This window comes from Gymnoscopelus braueri (assembly GCF_963280865.1).
Source record: "Gymnoscopelus braueri genome assembly, chromosome: 11".
In the NCBI taxonomy this organism is placed as follows: Eukaryota; Metazoa; Chordata; class Actinopteri; order Myctophiformes; family Myctophidae; genus Gymnoscopelus; species Gymnoscopelus braueri.
In genome coordinates, this window is record NC_137613.1 from 37,307,832 (window position 1) to 37,329,685 (window position 21,854).

A 21,854-nucleotide genomic window follows, 5' to 3' on the forward strand; every position below is an offset into this window, starting at 1 on the left:
ATACACCATACAGTAAGAAGAAAATATTTTAAAAAATATTAGGATACAGTATGACATCATGACAATACCTATCGTCACATTTTAATACCACGATAGGCTATATCGTGGGACAATATATCGTGACACTCCTATAGGCGGGGAGGGTTCATATATATTTTTTAATCACTTGGGGAGGGTCATTGATTTTTTTTTTGTCAAAGGGAGGGTCATGGCATTTTAGATCAGGGCACATACATTTTCTCCAGGGGTACCCTTCTTTAAAAATCGACCTGTCCCTAAACAGACTTCTTATTTTCATTACACGTGAGAGTCGGCTATTTACTTTATAAACCTTTAATTGCGTGAGGGACTCGCTTGCGCTGATCTACAAGGTGTCATGCGGTGCGTCCCGCCACGTTGTTAGCAATGTAGATCTGTCTTTAGTCACTTCATTTACACGTTATTTACGGCCAGCTTAGTGAATCAGGCCCATTGACAATGACATTAAATTGTCACCTCGATGAATAAGGAATCACACATGCCGCGGTGCACTTTGATTCCACAGAGGTTTGATGCGGTTTGTGCGTGTGCTCTCGGCTCTCACTTTAACTGACGGGGGAACAACTTTGTTCGACCATACTGTATATTGCGCTGCAGTAATCTGATCCCTGGTCAGTCAGTCTATCATCGCAGCACTTGATTCTTGCAGCCCGCAGGCATCTGCTTCTTTCTCACCCACAGCCAGCATAAAGATCAACAATGTGTTGTGTATTAGCTTGTATGGTGGCACCTAGTTGATCGAGTTGAGAGAGCAACTGCACGTAGCCAGTAACAGAACCAGAACTGTCATTGCGGCGAGAGGCAAGCCTGCAGCCAATACACAACAACTATTGCGCAACACAATGGGAACGGTGTGGTGCTAAACGAGCACCGGTCGGGTCTATAAATAAATAGACCAACGGTCGGCGAGATCGACTAAATTCTGGCCCTTCTGACCCCCCCTTAGTTTTGTTACTTTGGCTAGGTTATATTAAAAGGTATTAAAGATGCTTATTTTGATCTATAATGGAAATGTGAAATAATGGGTCTGTCTGAAAATGCCATTATACTTCCCATTTCAGTTCGGTTCGTTCTGTGCATCAGACCTTAGGTCCTTAATGGGGTTGAACGATGCATTATCAACCATGTACAATCTCCACTCTCTCTCTCGTCGCATCACCCGACCTTTCTTTTTGTCTTTCATCATCTGTTACAGCATTAGCTGTGAACGGGCACAGCCCGTACAGAAATGCACTAAGTGTATTGATGCTAGCTTACACCCACTTTTGTAATGAATCTCCGACCTTCTCTCGCATCTGTGTCACTTCAGATTTCTTTGGCTATTCAAAAATAGCAGATATACAAGCTCATAGCGCGGCACCGAGTGCCGCGCTATGAGCTTGTAGATCTGCTATTTTTTTTTTTTTTAACTGTTAGGATTTAGAAAACATTTTAAAGAATCGCCTCAGGTCTTAATGGGTTAAGTCCTCAGCGGTAAACACAGACCCTGCCAGCTGCTAACATAAAACCTTGCCAAAAGCTAAATAACTTGGTGGGATACAAAGACAAATATGTGTGGGAACAACTCCAGTGGATGAAAGGAATGAAGTGTCAGAAAACCGATACATTTCACTGTAATCTGATGTAAATCGTGTCTAGTCTCCCTAGTCTCGGACACAGCAGAGAAAGGAAGAGAACAACTACTGGCAGTAGAAATGGAGTGCTGGAAGTCAAGATCGGCCTCAAGCTTTAATGCAAAGATTTAACATGGAGGACAAAACCACTGCCACTGTGACGTTGTTCAAGGTAGTTAAGGACTTAAAGGTATCATGACATTCATTTTCACTTTTTTTATTTTCAATGTTTTATTTGGGGTTTTATGACCTCAATTACACCCAAAAAACCTGAACTTAGAACATTCAGTGGATTTTCTGTGGTTTTCTGAATAATTAGGCTGAAAAGTAATCTGAGCTTGGCCCTTCGACAGTGAGGTCACAGTCGATTAATCCCGCCCACTCTCCTCCTCGCCCCTCCCCTCCCCTATCCTTTCCTTTGGGGGGGGGCGGAGCAGAGGCGATGATTGACAGGCAAAATCCCTCACCAGCGACACCCGCAGGCAAAGATTTCTTTTTTCATTGCAGTTGAAAAGGCTTTAGAAATGTGAGAGAAAAACACCTGCCATGGATCACTGGAATGGAATTTTCACTTAAAACTTTTTGTACACTTTTGAAGGACCAGGACAAAGACTTTGAATGTGGTGTAAAAGTGAATGTCATGAAACCTTTAAAATATCTTGCCCCGACTGGAGGGCACTCGATGCCACACGATGTACAAAAAAGAATTTCACCCACTTTTTTACCTTGTAAACCTGTGATGTGACAATAAAACTGATTCTGATTCTGATTCTGACTTGCCTAGAATGCCTTGTATGGGATGAGGAGAGTATGGAAATCTGACAAGGGGGAGATGGCTTCAATAAGCAGCTGTTCGTAGCTACAGTGGAGTCAGTACGACGCGTCGAGTTGCACCGCCTTGTACATCTATCTGTTCTGTCTGGAAGAGAGTCCCTCGATCGTGCGATGGATCAACAGAACGTTAATAAAGTAATGCTCTCATGTGTAATGAGAATAAGAAGTTTACAAAGTTTAACCCCACCACCATATAATAGGCTAATAAAACGTGGACCAGATTATGGACCAGATTGCATTTTATTGATTACTGAGGAGAAATCTGTCTTTTGGATTAACAACATATCCTGTCCTACATCGGAATGGGGAATGGATATGGACAGATGGCTAGATTTCATACATACATGTAGCCTATCCTCATCAGGTCAGATGGTAAGACTTAGGCTATTGTCTGGCGTTCATGTGATCAATGTTATAAATGAATAGCGCAACATCGGAGGTGCGCCTGTTGCCTCCTGCAACATAATGCATGTGGCCACACTTGCAGAAACAGCAAAGACGCTGAGGCACCTAATAATTCAGCAACTGAAAATAAATGAATATCGGTTTCAATTTGCATCATGTCTATAATATGCATCCAAGCATCCAATAGATCATTTGACATCTTTTTTCTTTTAGCCTATATGACAAATGTTGGGTACATAAATATTTTATTTGGGGTTTAGCACTATTGCAATTGATTTTGAATGAAGAATAAGGCATTCTAATAACATATACGCAATGTTTGAGGTACTGTATATAAGTCTGCTCCCAAGCAAGTTTGTACGTCCGCCAAAATTCCCAGACAGTTGTTTTGATGAATCAGACTCTGAACATGGAAAGTTGCAGATATTTGCATAAGTACAAAATATGTGCGGACCCGAGCTTAGTGAATGAGGCCCTATGGGAGCCAACCCAAGGCGCAGCTGGAGGGGAAAGAGGTGCACCACCTACATATAGACACACTGTGGCGTGACAGCAGAGCTAGCAACTCTGCAGAGATCAAGACCTTGATGCTGCAGAGTGGAGGGCATACACACTAGTATTACACACTACTAGCTACAGTTGCCAGTGACTGTGCAGATGTTTTCATTCTCCGTGGTTGGACAAGTGCAATAATGCATTAACAGTTCATTTTGTCTGTTAATTTCAGAACAAAAGTTATAAATCATAAAAAATAAAAATAAAAAGAATTGTCGTGGATATCTATTGTAAACTGGACGTAATTTGTTGTGATGAAATATTATAGTTAACTCTGGCTGTTTATGTCTGTGGTACCGGTCGAGGATTTAGCGTAGGTGTTGTCCTCACACAAAACTCCCACCCCTTACACCCCCCCAACCACAGAATCTCTTCAAAGCATGTTTCTGCGCCTATGCTAAGATGGCCAATTTATGAACTTCTTGTGCCTGTTTTGAAAATCAAATTTAGCTGTAATCCATTTGGGACAAAACTACTTATGGTGATGGACAATCACTCATGAATGGGGACACGGTACCTGACATTTAAGATGACAGATGGTCATTTAACGTTACTAAATATGCCAGGGGCCGTACAATGAATAGTAATGTCAACTGGCAATGAAAATGCAACACATGGGGCCCAGCACTTCCAGCTGAAAGGGTCAACATTACCTGTCAGCGTACCTATCTGATGATGGAAAGAACAGGGGGAGATACAGAGACAGACAGAGTGAGAGAGTGAGACAGGGAGAGAGACATGTTGTAAAATAAGCAAACAAGGGAAAGGAGGGAGCCAAAAAAGAGAGGAAGCAAGCGCAGCTGTGCCGTGATAAGTCTGTGACAGTCCTGGAAACCCTGTGGTCGACAATGTGGACAAAGGGAAGTGCAGTGGTTTCACCCACTTTTTACAAAACAGCTGGCTCGGTAGGTGAACAAGTAAGCAACACAGACAGACTGGGGCAAAGACAAGCAAATAACACTCTGGCTGCTGTGATCTATATGGAGTACATATGTTCCTCTACTTTGAACAGCAGCTGTTCTCTTGCGTATGTCACAGTGAATATTGCAAATATAGAGGGAAATTTGAAAATAGAGGAAAAATAGAGAATCTGAGCACACCTTTTTAGTTCGTATTTTAAACATGCATTCCAACACGTACTGTATGTAAATAAGATGACGCTACTGTTGACAAAAGTTGGGATGGCTCAAAGGCTTGTGTTAATTTATTTGACCACATTTCCATAAAGGGTGACAACATGGCAACGTGGGACCAGTGAATCACGGGGTCTCCATGACAACCCTTAGCAACAATTAAAATGGATACATGTGTCTAATTGGGCTACAGTTTCTTACTGACGTCTTTTCATTGGAACATTGTGTTAATTAATGTTGCAAAATTTAGAAACCAGAAAGCTTGTCAAATAAATGAGACCACAAAACACTTATGTACCCACCAGTGTACCAACTTAAGCCCTATTTTACACTTTGGATATTCAAAAATAGGCAAATCAAGACACATTGTGAGCTTGTAGATCTGCAAGTTTTTAAGACTTAAGATTTCTATAATGACATGCTCAAAATAGCGATGCCGGGTTGAAAGTGGTCAATAAAAGAATATAATATTGAAGGAGATAGTATGAACTTCACTAATACTATCGTAACATTAAATATCACAAACAATCTGCTCAGTGGAAACGTGGTGTGGAATGCCAGGTTCAGTCCAGAAGGGAGGAGACGAGGCCAATGTCAGAGTGTGAACCGTGGATGTGAGTCTGTTCACAGTTCAGAGGAAACAGGCAGGGAGCCCAGGGTCATCCATGTCTTCTCACATAACTTTGTTGCTCGGCTAAACGTGAAAGTTCTCGTGTTTTTAAAAGCCTTTCCTCACAGAGGGGAAGGATGGAGGGTGAGGGTGAGTTTTCTTGTCTCTAGTGTCACAGTGAGGGAGCTATGTTGCTTCAAAGGTTGTTCATTCTCCACGTTTGTGTGAGTTTGCATCCTGCACTTAAATCAACAAAGCATGATATGCGGTTAAGGAAAGACAATGTGAGAGGAAGACATTTCTGTGTGTATAGGTTGTTAAAAGCAAGCTGTGCACTAGGAGTACATTACAGTGTGTGCTCATGTACTGTATGTACGATTTTGCTTTTATTGAATGGATGTAACAAAAAGGGGAAGTCTTGAAACTAGGCCCACATATCGCCTCTGCATTACAGTAAGAGACAGAGCCCTTTGGAGGGCAACTGTGAAGATTTTTAACCTGTATTATGAATATCTGAAATACAATTTTCTGTTCTGTGTCTTGGGAACACATTTACATAAACTGGCAAAGATTTTCCAGTGCATAGAGAGAGAGAATACAGTTAGATCTCAGCACAAAAAAAATGCAATGGGAAGAGATGTCAGATTATCACAGCCTCCTCACAAGAGAATGATAGGATTCAGGTAAAAATAATCGAATAAATTGTCTTTAAGTTACTTTTAAGCATTCTAACCAAGTGCCATTTCCCCTGCAAAATAAATTGTCTGCATTATATTACAGATAGGTGGGAGACCATTCATCTCCCAACAGCTGATGAGTCATATGGCAATCAACCAGATTAACAAACTCCTACATCCCAGTTCTCAGTGAGTGAGTCTGAGGCATCTAAATAAATTTACCAAGTATAGAATTCTCAAAGAGCTTGCGTCATTAGTCAGTGTTTCAGCACAGAAAGGTTTCCAGTTGTAATAAAATTATACGATACCATGACCATTTCAGAATTTGGTCAATCCAAACGAAGCCAAGACATTTAGAGCACATTAATGAGAAGTGCTGCACACATAACATGCTTATTTAAAAAAATGCATTTGATACAGACCTTTTTGATAGAAAATCTCTATGATTAACATGCATCTTCAGTTAAGGGTTATATTAAAACATCTTAAGTCAGTAAAGTATGATGTTAAGTTGACTACCTGACCTGTACCATCTTCTGGAGTGGCTTTTTAGAAGCATACAGTATAACACAACAAGCAGTGGCATGTATAATTTCATATAAAATAAAATATGTAGGCTAAGAGATAATGGACTATGTTTCTGTTTGACTGTTGGTGCAAATGAGTCTACATTGCCAGTTGAGCAGTCTATTCTCGAGAAGCAGATGCAAACGCCATGGTTGGTTATGGATGATCTTCTAGTTCAGTTCTGCCATACATCTTTTTTAATCTAAGCTCAACTAGTTTCCCTAGCTTGCTACCTTCTTCGCGTGCCAACATGCCTGGTGTACCTCAGTGAGGATGGAAAATTGGAGCAGTATTTATTTTTCTTGGCGGCACATGTTGACAATTGCATCTCGTCTTGCTGTGAGCTGCCTTGTTGAGCGGCACTGACAATATTAAACATTATTTCACATAATTTAACCTGTCATTTATGTATTTTATTTATATATACTGCACAAAGAAATGTAGGGAACACTTTGATCCCTTAATTATTTTGAGTTTTCATGAACTGTGTACATACTGCTAACAAAAACTGCTCAAAAGAATTATGAGATCAAAGTGTTCCCTTAATTATTTTGAGCAGTGTACTGTATATTCCACCTATAAAGTGCTACTGAGATGTGTGTATACCTCTGCTAAGTGAATAATAAGCTAGCAACAGTACAAAACAGATTGGAAAATTCTATTCTGTAAAGCATGAAATGTTCATTACGCACCACAAAAATGTCATGCTTTGATGACAAAGATGCCAAAAACAGTGTCAATATGTCATCAGTAACAATATTTATAAATGTTTCATTTATAGACAATACAAACTCTGCTATGTTTGAATTAATGCCAATTTATTGTAGTAATAAGACGCTATTGTAGACACTCGCTTAATTTATATTGCATCGTACGACAGTGTCCCTTGTCAAAATGTCGCGACAGGGTTAAGTAGTTGGTCATCAGGTAATCTACTGAGTCTTCTTAGCCTACTAATGCTTAATAGTCAGGGGATATTAAAGAAATCTTGGAATAAATTCCTTACCAAAAAAAATCTTCACCAATGTGTTTGTAAAGGTGTCTAGTAACACATCTCACAAAGACTGAAATGCAGTTTCCCTAGGAGAATTTTTGACAGCTGCTGAAAGTTGGGATACCCACCATTTCCCTGCATTTCCATGCAGGGAGAAAGAAAATCAAATTTTAATTCTGTTTAAAGTAGCATGTGAGGGGTCAAACTAGGGTGTTTTTATGGTTCTGAATCCATTGCAAGCATTTGTTTTGCACCAAAACCACTCCTTGGGCTAAAAACGGCCATAGCCATCCTTTTCCAGGTATACTTTTTGTGTAAAAGGCCCATTGAGATTGGGCTGTTTTTAGCCCAAGGAGTGGTTTTGGTGCAAAACAAATGCTTGCAATGGATTCAGAATCATAAAAACACCCTAGTTTGACCCCTCACATGCTACTTAAAACAGAATTAAAATTAAAAAAAATTCTCCCTGCATGGAAATGCATGGAAATGGTGGGTACCCCAACTTTCAGCAGCTGTCAAAAATTCTCCTAGGGAAACTGCATTTCAGTCTTTGTGAGATGTGTTACTAGACACCTTTACAAACACATTGGTGAAGATTTTTTTTGGTAAGGAATTTATTCCAAGATTGGATTTTTTTCTGCTAATATCCCCTGACTATAAGGTCTGTTTACTCAGCAGATTTTAATGCTCTCCCCTACTTCTTCTCTGACCTCCCGACTGTGTGAATCATCTCAATGGTTTCCAATGTTCGACATACCCCATATTGAAAGGCAACATATTTAAAGATATATGAATCAAATCATACAGAAAAAAATGATTTGGAAATATATTTTGGACCATGGAAATATATAATATTTACACCAGTATATTTTACATAATATATTGGCCACTCCAAAATATAATGTAATTCCCTTTTATTTTCACTGAATATTTTTTTTATATTTTTAAACAACCGTACAATGTAGTTTTTTTTCTTTGTAAGGAACCAATAGACAATTCATTTTATTCAAATGTGTCAGCAAAATGTCTACAGCTCAACATCTGGAACTGGAATGTAACAGGCAATTATTGCTGGATCTTGATGTGACAAACGCCCATAATTACAGCGGACAAATGTCAAAATTAGACTGCCCATAATATAATATACAGCATAAGATGAAGGGAACGACGTCAACAGAACATACTTAATCATTCTAAAAAACATTAATCAGACAGTAAACACAATACTCATGTTTCGTTTTGTGTCAATATCCCCTTGATGCACCTTATAAAGATTGCAAAATATTTTTCCCAGAGTATTTTTAGGGCCATTTCTATGTTAGCAGTTTAGACAAATAGACAACTTCAATACCTTACCTAGTGGTTTGGTGACTCCAAGAAAGCCAGCAGTCCCCAGGATCTTGAAGACTTTGTGAGCAGGAAACTGTCCCTCTGCTTCCCACTGGTCAACATAGGGGTTGATGTCCTGGTCAATAATCTAGTACAGGAAAGAAAACGTATAAGTAGGGATATAACGATGTACCGGCAGTTAATTATCAATACAAATATGTGAGGATTAAAATTAGTGTGATGAAAAAAATATTGCGATACTCTTTTTAAAACGGCAGCATAATCTAGTTTTACATATTCTAGATTGAAGAGGAATTGGTCTTTTTAAAAACAATTACAGTACGTTAAATCTGAAAAAATAGTTTTTATCAGGTACATTTAATACCCAACCTGTCTTGGATGCCCGACCTCTCTCCTTTCAGACATGCACTGTGTCGGTTCTATAATATCTCGGAATCAATCGGATCTCGGAACGAATTTCCCAGGAACATTGGGGTCCACTCATAATTCACACCATCCCATTATTCCGACCATTAGGTCGTGTGAGGTTAGGGTTAGGGATACGGTTCGTTATAATGGGGACCAACGGGACGACGGAATAATGACATGGCACCGGTTCATTAGGGTTTGGGTCCGTCATTTAAATGAATTGCATCAGGAATAAAGAGATTATAGAATCGGTAAGAGAAATAAAATACAATATTTTCTAGTATTTGTCTGAATAGTGAGAAAAAATTAAATTAATCTAGTCTCATTTCGTAATAAGAAATCGTAATAAGAAAATCATATTGTGAATCCGGTATTGTGAATCATATCGAATCATGAGTTGAGGAGTGCATCTTTTCATTCCTACTGGTAAGCGTGTGTGTGAGTGACAGAGTGTGTGTACAACTGATTATCCCCAAGTGTAGCTTGTATCTTTGCAGTATGAGTAATGTTTCTTAGCAGACCACATGTGTTACAAATATTTTACAGTAAATCTATTGTACACAAAAGTAAATTTTGGGTGTGTGTATGTATGTGTGTAAGCATACTTTAATAGCATGCTAACAATGAAATATAGAAGCAAAGGGCAATCTTGCAAACAGTTAGGAAACTGACTCACTACTGGGCATGACCTAGTGGAAGTAGTAGTGAATGTAAAAATGTCTACAAATATATTTTTAGACACAATGCTTTCCAGCCTATGCAATCAGTGTCTGGCAGACTAGACAATATCAATGAAGCAGACTGGGAACTGAGAGAAGACCGTAGAAAAAAATCCATAAATACTGCACAGCGTACTGTCTGTACTGCACATTATCTATCTATCCATTCATGCATCTCAATGATAACATGAACACCTCAATAATATTTTGGGTCAACATTGCACCATTTTTGGTTCCGAAAACATAAGATTGAAATTGTCCACCAGATGGAGCGGTATAGTACAGTGGTACTGGCGCCTAATGTCTCTCGCCAAATGAAACAAAAATAGTCTGAAAATATTTAGCCCACGTTCCAGGCCCTACCAAAGAATATGTCAATATGACCTTCTCTCTCATTCCAGTTAAGCCCGACAGAGCCTACAGTATATGGACAATATGTTTACCACCGTTCCATTTGCCTATAGCCCACGGATGTCCGACCGTTTTTTCAAAGGGGGTCATATTTCAAATATGAAAAATAGCTTGTAACTTTGGACCATAACAAACACTGTAACTTTGGACCATAACAAAGTCACATTCAAATGCATTACAACAATTTTATTTAACTGTAGTGCAATATCAGTAGCTTTTGTTGGCAGTGTAAACAAATTCAAGTCACTTTGTGCTGTGAACTAAACAAACACAACTCAAGTACTTGCATGTGCTGTATTGCTATTATGTTTACAGGCCAATAAATTCTCTTTTGTTAAAATCACAGCACAGCCAAATGTATATGTGTAAAAAAAAAAAAAAAAAAAAAAAAGCCTTTCTTTCACATCTTTTTTTTGTCTTTGTTACTCTTTCTCCCCAATGCCAATTGATTCCTCCCCACACACATTTCTGTGATGTCACTGCTGTTATATCCTACTGGCTAACCTGCCAGTGAGGAGCCCCCACCAGGAGGAGGTAGGGCTTTCGTCCTACTCCCCCCCCCCCCCCGTCCAAGAGTCCACACACCGCCCCAGCCCGTCCATTACCACCCTCCACGCCCAGCTTCCCCACCCACCCCCGAACACGGGCCAATTGTGTTCGTGTAGACGCCCTGTTGCACCACGGTGGATTCGAACGCACAACCTCCGTGGTGGTGGGCAGGAACTTTACCACCGCGTCGCCACCCTTGCGTCTCCGTGTGTACACCTAAAGACGCATCTTTCCTGAACCGATGACGCCATAGCTCCACCTCTCGCTTAACCCGCATGCGCCGAGCTTTACAGCGCCACCCACAGGCCGGGCATATATACTACAGCGTTTTCGGTGGATTTGTGGTGTTTTCAGTGGTTTCGTGTGGACACACACATTTCTTGAGACGATTTTGTGTGTACGGTAAACTTTTTGAAAACGACTCTGTGACATTTTTTTAAACGTCTCCGCGTAGACGTGGCCTAACTCATGGTGCGACTAGCGAGACAAAACTAATTGATTCCCATTATGTGGGGAACAAAAACAATGCGACGCCAACCGGAACCACGATACTTTTTTTCCTTTTTTCTAAACCGGATCACACATAGTTTTAGAACAAATACCAGGCTTTCCTCCGAGGTGGAAAGTCTGGTGACGCGAGATTAGGAACAAGCAGTTACAGATCCCAACAAATTCTACTGAGAAATAGCCCAGGTTCATTTTAAAACACCCAGAAACTTTAACGTATTAATTTCACATTTATTGGCGGGCCATAAATAATAAATTTAAAATCAAATCTGCCCTTGTGCCTTCATTGGCCTCCCGGGCCGGACTTTGGACATGTCTGGCATAGCCTAAGCTCGTTTGGTTGAAAGTACCAATCCGGGTTTGGCACATTTACCATGGTTAAAGTGTAACAGAGTTGGGTTCTCTTGTGGAGAAACTGGAGATGCACTGGGTCCACTGATCTATAATAAACTCACAGGGCAGAATTTAATAATTTCCTACGCTAGCTGCGTACAATGGCTGTGAGCCTAGCATCATATTATATTACAATACACACATCATTATGTGCTATTTTTAGCGTCTAATTCTATCATTTAATTAAATCATATATTTGCGATCACATTACCTAGTCAGTTAATACCATTTTCAATCTGCTGGATACTGTGGAAGTTAAACACTATCATTGCAGCTTGATGAAGCGCAGAGAGCTGAAAAGAAATGTCTCCGTCTTTGTGACATGGTTTCAAGTAAAAAAGAAAAGAAGATAATACCCTCGTTTTGCTCAATGTGATCCTTAAAGTATAGCTTGAAGTTACAATAAAGTTTTGTAATTGTGACAAAGTGTCTTTGATTTATTATTAGACATAATCTGTACATATCTGTACTATTAAATAACGTTTGATAGTCTAAAACTGCACTAAGCAAATAAAAGTATTTATAGGCACTTAGGCAGCCATGGCAGGTGATGTTAAATTGTCTAAGCCGGTTTGAGGTTGTGCAATATATCTTGGGACTGCGCAATAATATTCTGTGCAATACATCCTGGTTGGTGGGTGCAATACTATGGGTCTGTGCAATAATATGTGCAATAATATTCTGTGAGATATAGTCTGGTTTGGTGCAATACTATACTGATGAACTGACCATGAATAGTATAATATGCAGATTCTTTCTTATATACACGTATGGGTGTAGAACTGAATCAATGCAGCATACTGATCGTTCCTGGTTTTCCATTTTTATTTTACTTTATTATTGTAGGCAAGGCTGGAATTTCATCATTTTAGGGACACGGCCACTTGGCTATTGGTATTTACAAATTACCAATATTTGAGGAAATGAAACTAAAGTTCATGCACGATCATTCCTGGAGTAACCAGAGTCACTGCGCTGAGTGCAGTGTTTTGAAGATGGGGATGTGGAGAGGGAAGTTATTAATAATTCAGAATAAAAAAAGATACTGGTGTCTAAAAACATATTGAGGAAAGAGGCAGAGGAGAAAACGGTACAATCAGCTAGATCAGTGTGGGCGGGGCATTATAATTATTTGACGGGCAGAAGGCCAAACTGAGGCCTTCATTCATGGCCTCCATGCAATTCACACACACACACACACACACACACACACACACACACACACACACACACACACACACACACACACACACACACACACACACACACACACACACACACACACACACACACACACACCCCCCCCCCCCCCCCCCCCCCAAGATTGTCTGCGTCATGTAATAAACATTTCACAGGGAACGAAAAGGGGGCTCTGAGCTGGCTTTGGGATGAATGGACCGTCTCCCTTGTAAAGGAAATGAGTGAGCCTCGATAGTTACCATGACTCACTGGATGTGTGCCTGGAACTGGTCCACAGATGGAAAAGCACTTAGGACTGACCATTCTGCTTGACACTAATGCAGTCCTAGTATTTTTTGTTGGAATTCAAGGTGCCTCGAAGAGAATATAGAACATTATTACATGATTATGAGCTATTTTTTATCCTACAGTACTTACTTTGCAACAAACAACCTTATCATGTTCAGCTTAGAGGATAAATGCTAATAACATCGTCCACCTATGGATGTGCCAAGTCAACAACCTAGCGAGCTGGCATATAGTCACCCTGGCCTGCATACTGTAGCTCATAGCTTTACAATTTAGGCTATTCAGCAAAATAATAATGTTCCTGTAGGTATTGTTCATCTTTCTATTTTTTTTTATAGAAAAAAATCCTAACACTCCTACCTTTTGGTTTAAACACACACTAGTGTCTGCTTGTTCATGGGCTATGAACCATATGCATTTAAATACTTAAGATTTGTACTACTGTACCAACTAGTCCATACCCAGGAATGCATGCATGCAACCAAACTATATGCAGACTTGTGAAGCAACCGTATAAAAGTCATAACCCGTTGCAAAAATACTACCAAAGTTAATAAGGTACCACTGCACCCCACCGAGCGCCCCCCAAAAAACAAAAACATATTTTTTATTTCAACTTTAAGTAGCTAAAAGTCCTTTAGAAATGCACCAGCATTGAGCTAAATCTTTCTGTGTCTGCCGGCCAGTGTAGTGTCTGCATATACAGTTACAGAAATAGCCGAGGCCAGGTTCAGCACCGCATAATTATTAGAAAATTGAAAACACTTGCTGATCAATTGACCCTGGCACTGCTGTGATGAGTCACTCCCACCCACAGCGGTCTTGAATGACCCCCTGCATATGCTAATGGTGAAATTTCATGTGCCTGTTCAGATCGACTGGTCAACACACTGAGGAGAAAAATGGATGAGGGCATTTCCACCCACAGCAGTCTTGAGTGAGAGTTCTCAAAAATGCTAATTAACGACTTAACTTTCATAAAAGTTAAAACACTGTTTCCTCACTCCCTATGCCAATGATCACTAACCATTATGTGCAAGTTCAGATTGATTGGTCAATCCACTGAGAAGAATGGATGACAGACAGAAACATGGCCGGACAGTTTTCTTCATTTTATAATTTGATGGTAGGATTATCATTTTATTTTATAATAGGATAGTAGAATTGATTGCTGCTGTGTAACTTTGTAACAAACAAATCACATAAGTGCCTTTAGAAATGTCTCCCGTCTCCAGTTCCATTTTAGTAGTTAATGGACAAGACATCAGCACTAACACCGTTAATGGCCAAAAGTTACAGCAGAACCCCTGCTTCCAAGCTCTACTGAGTACAATGGCCTCCCAACTGCCAGATACAGAAAATAAAAGCAATCATTTAAATCATGCCCAATTAAGCAATTAATGGAAAATGGATCATTCAGTTACAATCTGCCCCTTTCCCCAAGTAGAGGAAGCTGAAAGAGTCATTGTCATTCATGGAGCTATCAAAATAACAAGAAAATAAAAATCTTCAATTTGACACCAAGCTAAATCTGTATATCTAAAGCATGGGTTCCCAAACTTTTCAGCCCGCGACCCCAAAATAAGGCGCCCATTGACTCGCGACCCCACCTAAACCTGGAGGTAATTTATGCACATAAACTTGCACGTTCGGTGCGCATTTGAAATGTATTAAAATGGTAAAATGTACTATTTGTAATCATTTTAGGTTGTATTTCATCCTTTCTGTTGAATAATTTATTTTTTTTTAAAGTTATTTTTTAATTAATTTTTTTATGACCCAAAATTATTTCGCGACCCCACCGTCAGTCTCCCGCGACCTCAAGTGGGGTCGCGACCCCAACTTTGGGAACCCCTGATCTAAAGGTGACTCTCCACCAACAACAGACTACTTCAGACTACTTCAGACTGGTAGTCTGTTGGCAAAAGTTGGCATTTGGTCCAGCAAAAGCAGTCTGCAAGATCTGGCCAGTGTTGCCAAGTCTGCCGACTTTGGGCTTGTTTTCGCTTGTAAATATTCATAGTTGCAGGTTGCTTTTGTTTGGGCTTGTTTCTGAAATGTACAGTAGTTGCTCATTTGGGCTTGCTTTCAATATTCTTTTTCAAAATAGCTGATTTGATTGGGTTCAAGTGGTGAAACTGGTCGCTTGTTTTGGGCTTGTTTTCATAGACCTCGTCGCTTGTTTCACTCACAGAATCTGGCAACACTGTCAGCTCCGACAAAAACATAAACACAGAGCATTTTTGCGCTATCGTAGCCTAGTGCTTTGCTTTGGAGTTGATCGATTGGTATAGGAATTGAGAGTTGAGAATGAGAACATGGTATCTAGTTCAAATGTGCGACGGGCAATTGTCTCTGGATTATGTAGGCTTGCTTCTGCACCAGTAGTAGCAGACGAGAGGTCCACTCTACGGAGCCTGTCTGACCAAACAAGCTAAACAGCCAATCAGGGTGCACTACAGAGCCTTCACCCCCCTCTCTCCCCCTCTTCACTACCCCACGGCTCTAACAGTCGGCCCAAAAACTGATGAACATGCTCGGTTTCTCCAAGTCGGGTCGATAGAGGTTATGCTTCATTACCAGTTCACAACGTTGTGTTACTGCTATAATGGTTTGGTAACATTTGGAATCTTTTGCACAATTATCATGTCCAGTTAAGTAGAAACAATGCAATCTCTGAACTTAAAGGTATCATGACATTCATGTTTACACCACATTCAGAGTCTTTGTCCTGGTCCTTCAAACGTGTACAAAAAGTTTTAACTGAAAATTCCACTCCAGTGATTCACTGTAGGTGTTTTTGTCTCACATTTCTAAAGCCTTTTCAACTGCAATGAAAAAATAAATCTTTGCCTGCGGGTGTCGCTGGTGAAGGATTTTGCCTGTCAATCATCGCCTCTGCTCCGCCCCCCCCAAAGGAAAGGATAGGGTAGGGGAGGGGCGAGGAGGAGAGTGGGCGGGATTAATCGACTGTGACCTCACTGTCGAAGGGCCAAGCTCAGATTACTTTTCAGCCTAATTATTCAGAAAACCCCAGACCACAGAAAATCCACTGAATGTTCAAAGTTCAGATTTTTTGGGAGTAATTGAGGTCATAAAACCCCCCAAAAAACATAACAAATTAAAAAAGTGAAAATGAATGTCATCGAACCTTTAAGCTCTTGCCACTTTCTAGAATGTGTCATCTGAATATTCTACCTTTACTGAGAGCTCTATCAAAATCTTTTGTTTCACCTTCTTTTCAACACTAGATTCCGCTGGCGACGCAGGAGAGCAGTGGGTTTTTGTCCACCACTGTAAAACTCTTGCTCAACATTTGCATCTATGCTATTGTGAAACATAGCAATATTCCTAATTAGTGTATTAAAAACTAAACTAAACTTGAATTGGAACTAGAATTCAGAATTTGAGAATGTAGGGGGATGGATTTAGCATGTTCTCGAATAGAATACCTTTATCGTCATTGCAATGAAATTTAGCGTGACCCATCAATGGTACCTACATATAGATAGAAAATAGATGAAAAATAAAAACACCAGCAAGGATCAATGCAGTATATTCAGCTCTACACACATAAAAGTGTATTTAAAAACAAGTATGAAGATAAAAAGTATGAATAACAAATATCTGTTTATTACACTATTCAAGGTCAAAGTTAATAAGTAAAGTAATGTACCTAACCAGGACATATTGCAGAGAATATTATTGTAACAACAGAATTGAGAAAAATAGTTTGCAATCTAGAGTCCAAATAAACTATTCCAATCAGGCGTGTAAGCAGAAGCTCCATTGATTAGTAACCCTGCCCCCTATAAACAGGTGTGTGGTTTGCCTCTCTGTGGCAGACTGAGCAAGGGTTTGAACAGGAAAGTTTCTGTTTGTTCGCCTCACACATTTGTGTTTTGGTAGCACTTTTTGTGTGTATAGCTCTAAGGATTATTGAAGACTTTTGCATCCGAAACCACTGTGGACATTCCCTTTCTTGAAGTCAGTGTGCCTTTTTCTCCCTCTCTTCACAGAATATTGCACATATTATTGCACAGTCCTAACCCCTAAAACTGTTCTCCAATATAAACAAAAAAGGAAACGCATAAAAGCAAACTCAAACTGCAATGTTTTGATCCCATTTAACCTGCCATAAACCGATTTCTGTTTGAATAGCCAATTCTTAGGCGGGAAAGGGAAGTTGGAAAAGACCGCGGGTTGGAAGGAAAATTTTAAGGTCATAGGGGACAGGTCTCTTCACAAATGTTATTACGGTTTGTTTATGTATCATACCATAAGACCTTCAGGCCACCAAAGATTGTGAGATGGGGTCAAGAACATTGTGTTGGCCAGGTCTTACAAAATATCCTCTCTGCAGGGCGTGTGATTTCTGCTTTAGCTTGGAATCGCTGAGTCACACCCATACTCTTGTTTAAAAAAAAGTATTACTAAAAAGAGACAAGAAGAAGAGAAAAAACAAAATTAAAAAATGTAAATATATGCGTTCGTTTCGTGCCGTGATTCCCGCACCCGGCAGGGGCTCAAGCTTCTATTAAAGAACTTATTCATGAAAGAACAAATGGAAACCTTTTAGAGATAATATACTGTATGAAGTGAGCTAAATAACCTTTTTTGTTAAGAGTGATGGGTATAGGCACAGCAGTAGTCTGGGCTAGTCTGTACTCTGTAGTCTATGAGAACTCTGCCAAATTCAATCTTTTAATATGTATTTCTATTTTCCAATAATGGCACTGACACTATAACCCCTGACCTTGGACAGTCACTGAAGGATGTCCTATCACCCCACGAGTATGCCAAGTTTATTCTCATTCCCATTGAGTTCTTTTAATAAACCCTACTCCCTCAAGTTCCCTTTACATTGTTATGCATTTCCTTTTCACATATTCATCCTTCCCATTATTCCCAATGCTAAATATTTTGGACCATTGGGCATCCTTTGAGGGTTTAGTCACAACATAGGTTTCCTTCTATTAACACAATGTCTTTGTTTCCTTCCCTGAATTGGGCCCTTGGGTGTTTATTCTGAGATTTCTGTCTCCAATGGCAGTGAAGTAATATACAGTAAAGTCACACTGAGAAGGCTTCAAGGCGCCTACGGTGATTTAGCAACAATATTTACACTGAAAGGCATACAAAATTGGTCAAATGCTGCCTGGTCACCACCATTTACTGTGAATTGTATTCCCATAATTCAAAAGTTGTTGGGTATGACTGAGGTACGGTTTGTCTAAATTGAATCGGTGTTTAATGGACTCGTAAAAGACATGGGGACTGGGAAGGTTCAGGCAATGCATCAATTCATTTCACATGTTTACAATGCTGTTGTACAGAATTCAGAACAGTTGTAAGTCAAATAAGACTGGAGGGAAACCGTTAAATCTCCACTGCTGCTTGAAATAGAAAAGGAATTAGGCTATATTGTGAAGTTTCCCCTGAATATATTTATATTAATCATCATTGTGAATTAACATTTCAGCTTTTGTGATGATTAAAATGATTAGTCTTTAGGGAACAGAATTACTTCTTTGCATCTATCATGCTTGCTGTGCAGGCTAGTCTGTGTACTTTTGTTTACTATGCCCCAAGTCTCGCGTTGTCACTCCAAATAATCGGAGATCTCCGACTACCCATACATCTGCTGACATCTAAATTCTATCTAAGGGCTAAAACAGCAGAGAAAGCCTTTTCTGACAAATCTACACATATTGCCTTAAAAAACAATCACATCACCATCCCAAAATGAAATACTGCTCTAACGTCTTTTCACATTGGTTCTGCAATGCAGTTGTTTCCACCAGTAGTTTTAGCCCCTACATTGAGTTTAGATGTACACCAGACGTATCAGTAGGCGCTTAGGTCGGTGGAGATCTCTGATCGTCTGGCTACACAGGACTGCTACTGTATGCCCTGGCCTAAATAACAGAACTACAGTGATTGGCCAGAGTGCTCATTACACTCCACTCTGCTGTAATTACATACAATCCAATTTGGTATTCACTCTCACAAGTAACTACGGTTATCAAACACTGACAATATGAACATGAATAGCCACAGTGTGCTTATCTAATACCATCACCATGCCAGATTGTAATCTTGCAATACATCATGAATCCTCCAGACCTCTCAGGTCTTCTGGGACAGGTCTGCTTTCTGTCCCCAGAATCAGAACGTAACATCTGTCCCCAGAAAAATGCTGCAATGTCTGCTACAAACTCTCAGATCTTTTAAATCAAAGCTGAAAACAGTTCTGTTTGCCGTTGCCTTTTTACTGGGATTATTTCTTTTTTCTTTTATAAATAATTTCTTCTGCACCTTCATTTAATTATCTTGTCTTTGTGTTTTATTCTTTATTTCTTATCTATCCTCTTATTTTTTTATTGTATTTAAATGCCCTTTTATAACGTTTTTCGTTTGTGTCTAATGTTCTGTGTCTTATGGCTTAATGCTTAATGTTTTGTGTGAAGCACTTTGAAATTGCCGTGAAATGTGCTTACACAAATTAACTTGGCTTGCTTCATAAGTTAAATGCATCTTTAAAAGTCAAAGTGAACAATATTTTGTTGCGGAAACTAACATGCAGAGATTTTTACTAACACTACTGTCCATGGCACCTGCCAACCCTTCTCTGAAACGTCACTGGAAGGAACTTTTTCACCAGAGTGAGTAGCCCACTGTGCATGTACAGATACAGAATACATGGCAATTGGATGGCACTTTGTGTTGTATACACTTCAACAAAGAGGCTGTACAGTACCATAGGATCAACCAGGGGTGGCACGTGGCCCTAACACAGGGGGGCTGACCAGTGACTCAAATGTCGCTAGTGCTAGTGGGAGCGTATCTATGTTCACCAGGTTTTATGTTCCACGCTTACAATCCGCTTACAACCCTAACGCCTTTGATAAGCGGGGACCATAGAACCCAGGGAACATAGAACCTGGGGAACATACTCTGGGGATGACCCCGTGATAGTGCTACTGCAGCTGAACGTGTGCAGTATACAGGTGTAAAGGCAAAAAGACACAATTCAATTACCACGTGTTAACTGACAATAAAGTGCACTTCTACAACACAAAGGCAGACACACGCTAAATGGACATAATGCCAGTGTGCAACTGTGCATGAACAGAAATGATCTCAAACTGGCTCAATCACTGAGGTGATGATGGATTTAAGAAAACACACAGGGTTTCACCAAGTACCAACAGTATGTGTTTACTACCCCTTTAATAACTCAAAGTGTAGGAGTTTGAAAAGTATGTCATCCTTGTTTACATAGTCAACAGATCGATTACCTAATTTTCCAAATATAATATATATATCAAAACATACAGGCTACTGTATTTGGTGCAAAGGATGCAGGATTCAGAACTACTGTATGTTTGGGTCACTTGACCAGCTGTTGTAGCAGCAGAAGCAGCATCCACCTCCAAAATGCACAAAATGAGCATTGTGCATTTTGTTACTTGGCTAGAAATGAAGTTTGGACCCCTTGGTTACATTTTTGTACTCCCTCCGTTACTGCAACAGCATCGATCAAATGAGTCTCAAGACTAATTTCTTTTCAATGGCCTTTGATCACACCTGAGGTTATTGTACAAATTGTATTTGAATTGTTTTGATGCTATGTGGGTGCACATGCATAACGTTTTGTTGATGCTTTGATTTGACTGTGTACAGCCCTTTGGTCAATCTCGATTGTTTTAAATGTGCTCATAAATAAAGCTTGATTTGAATTGATCAATTCAGCACAGAAGCAGCTGAAGGGAGCAGAGCTAGCATAATGACCTCTCACCTACTTTGTTTTATGAAACCCTCAGGTCAGCTGCTTGTGCTTACATAAGTCAAACGAGTACGCTGCATTCATAGCACCCACACATATTAACACATTGCCGTTTGTTTTCAACCACAACGCTCAAAACGAGCGTCAACTGCATGATTTCCATGGTAACTCCTGCTACTATACTCCTCCATCATGCTATCTTGCATTACCTTTCTGAGGGACTCCTTTAATGCCAAGTGCTCGTGTGTGAAGAGTAAATGATCACCCGTTGTCTCCGGGGTAGAAGTGGCGGAGGAGGCGGGTTTAGGTGACACGCTTTCAGAAAAGGACCGAATGCCACCGATCGACAATAATTTGGAGACATTTCGACAGGCTGCCAAGTTGTTGTTGAAGCGCCGGGCTCCTTCTCTGCACAGTGCCATTGTTGACATGCTGCTGCTGGATGTGCGCATGCGCGTGTGGTTCTCGTTAGTAGGAGAAGGAGGAGGTCGGGTGAGGCCGCCCCGCAAGGTAGAATCTATGGAACTTGAACTTGAACAGTGGTGTCAAGTTCAAGTACTGTACTTAAGTACAACAATTATGAGGTATTTGTTTTACTTTACTGGAGTATTTACAATTTTCTATCATTTAACTTCTAGTCCACTACATCTCAGAGGCAAATGTTTTACTTTTTACTCCACTACAATCATTTGACAACTTTAGTTACTAGTTACTTAGATTTTGATTATTATTGCAAAACTTACATTAACCACTTCAGCCCTATATACTGTAGGCTAATTTTTTTCCTTTTGAAAATAGCAGATCTACAAGCTC

At 39.9% G+C, this 21,854-nt stretch overlaps 1 protein-coding gene across 1 annotated transcript in view; it reads right to left on the reverse strand.

The window, feature by feature from the left end:
• Positions 1-21,475, reverse strand: part of LOC308095844 (putative acyl-CoA dehydrogenase 6) — a 33,463-nt gene extending 11,988 nt beyond the window's left edge. Inside the window, exons 1-2 of the mRNA XM_080442957.1 lie at positions 21,251-21,475; positions 8,784-8,904 (exon numbers count right to left, since the gene is read on the reverse strand). Coding sequence (XP_080299083.1) covers positions 8,784-8,904; positions 21,251-21,472 — 343 coding nt within the window. The 5' untranslated portion in view covers positions 21,473-21,475. The remainder of the gene's footprint in view (positions 1-8,783; positions 8,905-21,250) is intronic.
• Between the last annotated feature and the right edge of the window lie 379 nt (positions 21,476-21,854).